General features: G+C 40.9%; 1 protein-coding gene across 1 annotated transcript; it reads right to left on the bottom strand.

Moving 5' to 3' along the window:
- Positions 1-709: 709 nt before the first annotated feature.
- On the bottom strand, positions 710-3,423 carry LOC147962834 (wall-associated receptor kinase 1-like). Its single transcript, XM_087534324.1, has 4 exons — positions 2,940-3,423; positions 2,487-2,831; positions 2,219-2,377; positions 710-1,692 (listed from the first exon to the last, which is right to left on the bottom strand). Exons 1-4 carry the CDS (start codon positions 3,421-3,423, stop codon positions 710-712), a joined length of 1,971 nt encoding a protein of 656 aa, XP_087390450.1.
- Positions 3,424-9,085: the final 5,662 nt, after the last annotated feature.

The following is a 9,085-nucleotide window of genomic DNA, read 5'->3' on the forward strand; positions in this document are numbered from 1 at the left end:
GTCTAAGCGTATGGGCTCGTGCGAGCTTGTGCGACCTGTCAAGATGGGCCGGGGGGCGAGCGGAATACTATCCGATTAGCTTCAGTTGGGACGGCAAAGCACGGAAAACTCTAAAGACTTCTCAACATATGTGGATAGAGTGCAAAACCGGTCACCAACACCTCCATTTGTGCATCAATTTACATGATAGAAACGAGAAGGTAAAGTCACCCAGCAGAATTGGCTGACGAGACGACGCAGAATCTAGTGGCATTTTTGGATGCATGCGAAAAGTAGTAGCAAAAGCAAAATTATGGATATGGCTAATGGTAAAAACACATTTTCCCCTGATAGTTTTACATGAGCAACTTGTTTAGAATACCAAACTAAAGCATCACAAGAATGGCCGTCGCTTTAATTTACATGAAAACAATAGGACAACATCATTGCTTATATCTTGTTCAACATACATATTTTTCATACTAAAATATATATATCAACATATTGGAGCAAATATTTTTAGGACGAAGGCCAACATGGCCCGACTTTATAATAAAGCCCTAAAACAGGTCTGGGTGGAAACAGAGAGCAAGGATACAAATGCTGGGATTGCCAATTTAACGGAGGTATGGCTGGGGGGAACCAGCACAAACATCCCCAAAAATAGATGCACAAGCATGCAAGGAAGTCAATCGTCTCGCATCAAACATATATACACTCATATCTATAACTAGCTACGAGATCTCTTCAACATGAGAAGGCGCTCTGCTACATCTGTCATTGCTGGTCTTTCATGCACATCAAGATTAAGGCATTCCACGGCAACCCTTGCAATGCTACCAAGAAGCTCCAAATCTCCCGGTTCTGCAAATTCCTTGTCAAACAGCTCAATTGGCACCATCTCTGCTTTGTGAGCATCAACAAAATTCCTCACTAAGCTGTTATGGTCGGAATATGTGGCCTTCCTCCTGCTAACAAGTTCCAAGAGTAGTACTCCAAAACTGTAGACGTCACTCTTTTCTGTCAGCAGTCCAGTTTGAAGGTATACTGGATCCATGTAGGACCTATCACCAATGACAGATGTAGTGTGTTCTTTATCCCTTGCAATCAACCTTGATATACCAAAGTCAGATATTTTTGGTACATAATCATCATCCAAGAGTATATTTGCTGGTTTCACATCACCATGCAAAATTCTTTTGCCAGTTTTTGAGTGCATATATGCTAGACCTTCCGCTGATTCTGCAGCAATATTTAAACGTACATCGATATCAAGAGGCACCTTGTTGTTTCTGTGAAGAGTGTCGTCGAGGCTACCTTTGGAGAGGAACTCATAGACTAGCATCGGGATGTCAACTTCTAGGCAACAACCTATGAGCCTAACAATGTTCTTGTGGATGACTTGAGACTGAATAATGACTTCGTTTGCAAATTGCTCGTTATGTGCAACACTGTCAGTAACGGGCTTCTTTACTGCAACTAGTCGGTTATCAAGATAACCCTTGTAAACTTCACCAAAGCAACCTTTTCCAATTAAATTGAGACTTTTTAAAATTGGCTTGAGCTCCTCTCTTCTGTAAATCTTTATATTGTTGGCCTTTTCGAGTGCAGGGCCTCCATTTTTTATAAAAAAATGGTTCATCTTCTTTTTTTGTCTACGGAGAAGGAGAAGGAACACCACAAGTGCTATGATGAAAAGACCACCTATTGCACCTACATGAAGAAATTACGTAACATATCTCATAAACTGGATGTCGATTGATAATATAAAAATAAAATCCAAGGAACTTCTGTTATCAAATAGGAAGTAAAATATATGGCTCAATGAATAATCTTGTTCATATCGGCAAAGCTGATGTTTCGAAAAATTGTTTCCTTTGATGATAAGTTCACATGAGGATAATGATAAGTTCCTTTGATGTCCATCAGGAATGCACGTATTCCTGGCACTATATTGCGGTAGTGCCATATAGGAAAAAGCGTGGCCAGCGGGATACAAGTTGGGTTCTAATAGGGCTTCTCATCAAAACAATTGTATTGCATTATTTACTAGTGAGATGGAGATGTTTAGGTGCAAATCAGTTGCTAGATAAATCATATGTTGTGATCAAACATACATATGTTATATTAAATGCCCACTATAGGACAGATTTATGATAAACACAAACTAGAGCAGATTATGCGTTCTGTAGGTCACCTTTGCTGATGATAGGAGTGGATCGGGTGCTGCATAACTTACCTACGGCTACCTTTGCTGGCAGAGGATAGATTTCCGTGCAATGCCCCTCTGTGGCATTGCCCTTTGTTCCGGCATGGCAGGCACATTCATATCCTCCTTCCTTGTTCTGGCATATTCCATGGCAAGGATACAAATCTGGCCTCTGGCACTCATCAATGTCTACAAACAAATTAACCAGACATGCATATACGTACAGTTAATATAAATCCACACGTACGTCGATACGGCTAAGAGAAAAGTGATGGATATATCAGTTAAATGTATGTACCTCGGCAGCCATTTGAAATGTATGGGTTGCCTTGGTACCCTTGCGAGCACCTGCACAAGTACCCCAGGTAGTTACTGTATCTGGGTACTTGGACGCACATGGTGTTGTCGCTGGCGCACGCGTATCCCTTTGGGGCCTCTTGGCCAGGCCGTGGACAGGAATGGTTGCCGATGACAAAGTCTACCACGATGGGCACCCCTCTGGCGCCGTTCTTCTCGAAGAAAACATCGCCGTCGAGGTCCAGCGATGTGAAGTTGTACCAAGACTTGTCCACAAGCATGCCATAGACGCAGTCATCTTCATAGTTTGTAATGCTTAGTGACGAATATCTGGTGACGATGGTCACTGTGTAAAATGAAGTGAAATTTGAAATGTCAAAATCGAAAATAATTTCCGGAATATGCGAGTTTTTTAAAATTCTGCATATTTCAGTGAGGTCCGAAATAAAAGAACCTTCGTTGCAGGCGTCTTGCGGCAGGATGGGGACCTGGCAGCAGCCCCGCCCTAAGCACGTCCCGTTGACAGAGTCGTCGAAGTTCACGACTGCGTCGCAAGGGGGCCCCAGTAACTGATCTGCCACTGCGTACTTCCCGATGGCCATCAACACGGTGGTTTCTTCCGTCATGAAGAAGGGCGACAAGGACGGGAAGGATATTCGTATCTTCCCCCTATACGAGTAGTGCGTCTTGTTCAATTTGCAGTCGTAGCAGAACGGAGCGCGCACCTGCAGTTTCCCGCCCGCGACAGACACCCCGGTGAGCTCGACCGGCGAGAAGGACTTGTTTCCAGGCATAGGAAAGTTCACTGTGTCGTTCAAGCTGTAGATGCTATCCTTGGTCATGATCAGCGGCTTGCTGGAGTTGAGCTGCAAAGATAGGCAGTCGTCCAAGGCAGTCAAAATGTCCTCGTAGCAGTTAGGAGCCAACGTTTCACACATGGCGCCGCTAACGTGTGCTGGCCCATTTCCGGTGGCTCGAGCTGTGCTAGCCACTACGACAGTCAACTTCACATGTTAGGATAGCAGCGCCACACTTAAGGAAACATACCACAGTGCCAGATTACCAGCTGCAAGTGAGCAACACTAATAGCCACCATAATTCTTGGGACTTCGTACATAAAATGGGAGTCCACCTTATACGAACATAAGCCGAAACAGAAATAATTTTTTTTTTCAAAATTTCGACCGTGATTTACTTTTTGAAAAAAGTTAATATATTTTGAAACGTAGGCATTTTCATATTTCATAGCAACAAAAGTAAAACTTGAATCAATTTTTGGGAATCTCAAACTTTTTTTCAAAAAAAGGAACAAAATGAAAACGAGATATTTTTCAAAACTAAGAAGAAATTCTTGAAAATGCAAAATATTTTCTTAAAAACAGGAAAAAAAAACCGCAAGCGCGAACATTTTTCAAAATTACGAGTAAAATTTTCAAGATGTGAACATTTTTTGAATTTAGGTTAAAATTTTGAAAAACATGAACATTTTAATGATGTGAAATTTTTGGGAAAGCAGGAACTTTTTTTTTTGGAAAATCCCATTTTTTGAATTGGTGAAGAAAAGTTAATAGATGTGAAAATTATAACCCCATTTTTTTTTTTTGAATTTGCGAGCAAAATTTAAAAACATGAGCATTTCTTGAATTTCTGAACAAACTTGGATAGCTGGAACATTTTTCGAAATGCCATTTGTTTGAAATTGTGAATAATTTAGGAAAGCGGAAAGATTTTTCTTAAATTGTGAATAAAAATAAAAAAGCATATATTTCTTGAATAACCACCATATTTGAAATAACAAGCATATTTTAAATTTTAGAACAAATTTGGAAATGGAGAACAATTCTGAAAACCACAAACAAATTTGAAACGTGAAGATATTTCAAATACATGAACAAAAAATTTGAAAACAGATAACACTTTTGGAATTTGTGAATAAGTTTTGAAAACAGGAACATTTTTTGAAATCCCAGTCATTATTTTAAAAGTTGTGATAAATTTGAACAAAAATAATTTGAACATTTTTTAAAAAACATTCCGAAAATGTTTTGAAAATATGATTGTTTTTGAAAATTCCTGAACAATTTTAAAAAAATGCAAACATTTTCTGAATTTATCAAAAAAATAAAACATGACCATTTTTTAAAATGTGGAATGCTTTTTGAAAGCATGAGCATTTTTTGAAGTTTCCACACAATTTTCAAAAACATGAACTCTTAAAAAAAGTAAACTTGAAAAATAAATATTAAAAAAAGGAAAAATGAGACAATAGAGGGAATAGAGAATAAAAAAACAGAAAAAAAATCTAAAGCCAGAAAGAAACAGAAAAACAGGTTCAGGTTCCCAAAACCTGATAAACCGCCTGGGGAACTCTACAAGGTTCCCATAACAGGAAAAGCAGCATCATATTAAATGGGCTGGCCCAGGTAATCACTCAATGTCTGTGCGAAGGGTCGATATTTTGACGCAATGCGCGTCCAATAAGAAATTCCAAGGCCCTCCTTCCCTACCTTCTTCTATTGCCCGGCGATTCCTGGGAGCAACTAGTTAACCAGCGCTCCTTCGGAAGCCTCGCAACGATCAGCGTCATTTGGCGCGCTCTCAGCCATTTGCCACGTGTCGCGCTCTGGACGCTCCCTTCGGAATTTTTTTTTCCGCACGTGTTTTCGGCTTTTTAAACGGTTTTTTTCCGGTTCTTTTCAACGTTTTGGTTTTCCCCCGGTCTTTCTTAGCTTTTTGATAAGAAAAAATTTTAAAAAAAAAATTTTGCGCGAAAAAAATGCGTTTTCTTTTTTTTTCCCTTTCGCGAAAGTCACGGTTTTTCTTCCGCGAAAGGCACGGTTGTGCTTTAGCGAGAGTCACGGCCGTGCCTTTCGGAAACGAAAAAAAACGCGTTTTCTATTTTTTTTTCTTTCGCGAGAGTCACGGTTTTGCTTCCGCGAGAGGCACGGTTGTGCTTTTGCGAGAGTCACGGCCGTGCCTCTCGGAAAGGGAAAAACAAAACGCGCTTTCTATTTTTTTTCTTTCGGGACAGTCACGGTTTTGCTTCCGCGAGAGGCACAGTTGTGCTTTCGCGAAAGTCCCGGCCGTGCCTCTCGGAAAGGGAAAAAATACGCGTTTTCTGTTTTTTTTTCTTTCGCGGGAGTCACGGTTTTGCTTTCGCGAGAGGCACGGTTGTGCTTTCGCGAGAGTCACGGCCGTGCCTCTCGAAAACGGAAAAAAACGCGTTTTCTCTTTTTTTTTCTTCCACGAGAGTCACGGTTTTGCTTTCACGAGAGGCACGGTTGTGATTTCGCGAGAGGCACGGATGTGCCTCTTTCGGAAAGGGAAAAAACCATGCTCCCGGCTCGGTTTTTTCGCCCGATTTTTTTCGTCCGGTTTTTTCTGAAGAAAAAAAGTTTGTCAAAACCTATCAACATGGGATCTAGTTTTGAAGATCTCGATGCGAGGAATCCAACGGTGAAAACGGTTCGAGATTTGGACACACGGTTTAAGAGATAAAACGTTTTGAATAAACGGATCTACGGAAAAAGGGAAAACTTCCAGGTTGCGACAAGTGGTGCGCTGCATGTGCGCCACTTGTCACGACCTGAGAAAGTGGAGTGTTCTTTGCAACAAGTACTCCTTAATTAGTGATTTCGGCGATTCCTATTTGACGCTGGCGAGTGTCACAATGGCGTCGCTTAGCTAAAGCACACAGTTCCATCGCCCCAGTTTGGGCCGGCCCATGGTCACTTTGTTGTTTCTTTATTTTTCTGTTTCTTTTTTCTTACCTTTTTTCCTTTTTTATGTTCCTGTTTCTATTTCTTTTCTTTTCCGGTTTCCCCTTTTTCCTTTTTTTGTGTATTATAAAATTTTTTCTGCATCTTACAAAAATGTTCATGATATATTAAGAAAATATTCATGGTATCCTACAAAATTCATCCATTATAAAAATCTTCATTGTATATTAGAAATTATTCATCGAATATACAAATGTTCACTGTATTTTTGAAATGGTTCAGCGTTTATTACATCAATGTTCAACGTGTATTCAAAAATTGCAAAATGTATAATACAAAATGTTCAATGTTTATTCAAAAATTGTTCAACGTATATATTCATATTTTTTAAAAAATGTTCATCGTATAATACAAAAAAATTCTTCGTGTATTATTGAAATGTTAACTGTATTTTAAGAAAATGTTCAACATATACTACAAGATGTTCAACGGATATTACAAAATGTTTAATTATTATTTTTCAAAATGTTCAAAGTAAAACCGACCCAAAAACCTGTCTGATATAGTAAACTGGATGGTACAGTATGGACTGCTAGAATAAAACCTGACGCTACAGTAAACCCAACTAAAAACAAAGAGCCAAAAGAATAAAAAATGGCTTGCAGGCAGAGTGAACCTGCTCAGCAGGCGCGTGCCTATGCAAAGCTATCTACTCTATCTGCTCAGCAGGGCGTCACACAGGGGTCTCGGGTTGCCATGGTTGTTGCCCTCCCATCACTACCAGACCTTGACCTCAACCAGCGGCGCCACCGTCCCAAATATTGACGTCCACCGCAATATGCAAGCTTGCTCGACGCCGGTGCCAATTGAACCAGCGTCCATAGGAAGGGTGGACGCACTCCTTCGATGTCGACATACCTCACGGACCTAGGGTGAATGATGATGTCTTGTGAGTGCACAGGGTGATAGCGGATCTATCACGTTTATGGAGGAAGAGATGGAACAAGTCATCAAATCCGTCATTGGGTTTGATCAATTGACAAATGAGTCTAGATTTTGCATTTATACCCTCATTGGCAAGGAAATTACTTTCCATGTGGTTGTTTTTGGTACATACTTGTTGGAAATATGAGCAATTTACCGAATGATTTTATTAACAGAAATACTAGATAAAGCATGACTAATATAGCAGAGATAAAACAAGTCATGCGATCTGAGAGAGAGAAGGTAAATGACATCTTCATATATGAATTGTAACCAAACATATCTAGAGCAGACAGTAGAGCAACTTGCATATATGAAGCAGAATCTAACATATGTAGGGAAAACACTCGAACAAAGAACTGTGGCAGGGCCTCTAACAGAAAGAGCAAAAACACGTACGGAACAGTAGCAGCAGAACCACTGCACATGGGGTCGACATCCTCGCCAGCCATGTCGTCGAAGAGGTTGTCGACGTCGGGGAAGAAGTCGTCGTTGGGGAAGTGATCGTCGGTGTCCGTGATGAACCGGTCAGTAGTCGCGTTGAGCGCTCCCCAAAAACCTTATCACCCTTCTCCCATACATGACTCAAAGAGGTGCGATTTCGAAGGCCTACTGTCCGGACTTGCGGTGCACGTCACAAGCCGCGATGGGGAAGAACGTAGCAGCAACGCAGTGCTCAGGAACTTGGTGGCGAGAGGAAGATGTTCTTTTTGATGTGTCTCTCTAGAGAGTAGCGACCTCTCTTATATAGACATAGGAGGAAGAGGCGAATAGACTATGACGGGAGGTGAAGCAACAGAGGGAGACGAAGCACACAGACTTCAGCCGCAACCCGCATCAGCTAGGCTCATTCCCGCAATCCACGACGCGGCGCGTTGTGACTAGGCGTGGCGTGGCGGGTGGCGGAGGAGGAGCGCGTGTCAGTGTCGCTCTTTTTCTCATGCTCATACATGTGGGGAAACATCCTTATAAAAAAGATCTAACTCCCATCAAACTAGCAATGTGTGGCTAAACTTTAGTTCCACATTTTGCCTTGCACGAATGGGTTGCGTGGGCCTCTAGGATTTATTAGTAATTTCTGAAACTGCTATTGGGATGACCCAAAATAAATAAAAAATCCAGCAATCCCCCACGAGATCCTAGAGGCACATAGAATTTGCGTTTAGTTCCAAAACACTGTTTTATATACCAGTACTGCAGTGGAGATTGTTAAGTTGAACTTCCACCTAAAACTCTATGCTACACTAGTAGCAACTTGAACAGTGGACTAGGCCTTGAACTGCAAGTTTTCTGTGAATTTAGCTCCACAAAAAGCCTTGACCGGTACTAGGCTACCGTGGGTCTTCCCCACGGGTAGAGCTTATGCGTCATACTCCGAGACCTTTCATGAGTTTACTAGAGAGCATCATACTCTCATAGATTACGACGTTTAACAATTAGACTCATATATGTGCGTTCTTCAAAAGATATTCTGCAGGACAACATCTCTGCTTCAATGAGCCACTTAGAACACATTAAGATATACATCAACCTGCCATGCAGATTAGAAAAGTATTGCATCTTCATGGAGTGGTATATTGTTAATAGTAAGGATACTCTTCTCTCAGTTGACCAACAACTTGTCTTTCACATCAAATTCATGGGATCTCCGATCACATAGACTAGGTTACCACTGTAAACAACCTCAACCTTCCATTGCCCCAATCCGTGATATTCAACAGAGACTCGAGACTCGATCCAAACAAGGTGAACCAACAAGTTTTATTTAGCCTCACGGGATTTGTGTGGTCAAATTTAGAACTTATTCATTTGGGTACGGTTTTGTAGTGAAATTATATTGAAGCACAACATCCTTTTGTCACTAAAGCAAAAATTTATGCATAATATAGCATCTACC

This window comes from Triticum urartu, chromosome 7A (genome assembly GCF_056163025.1).
Source record: "Triticum urartu cultivar PI428250 chromosome 7A, HENAU_Tu73, whole genome shotgun sequence".
Taxonomy (NCBI): Eukaryota; Viridiplantae; Streptophyta; class Magnoliopsida; order Poales; family Poaceae; genus Triticum; species Triticum urartu.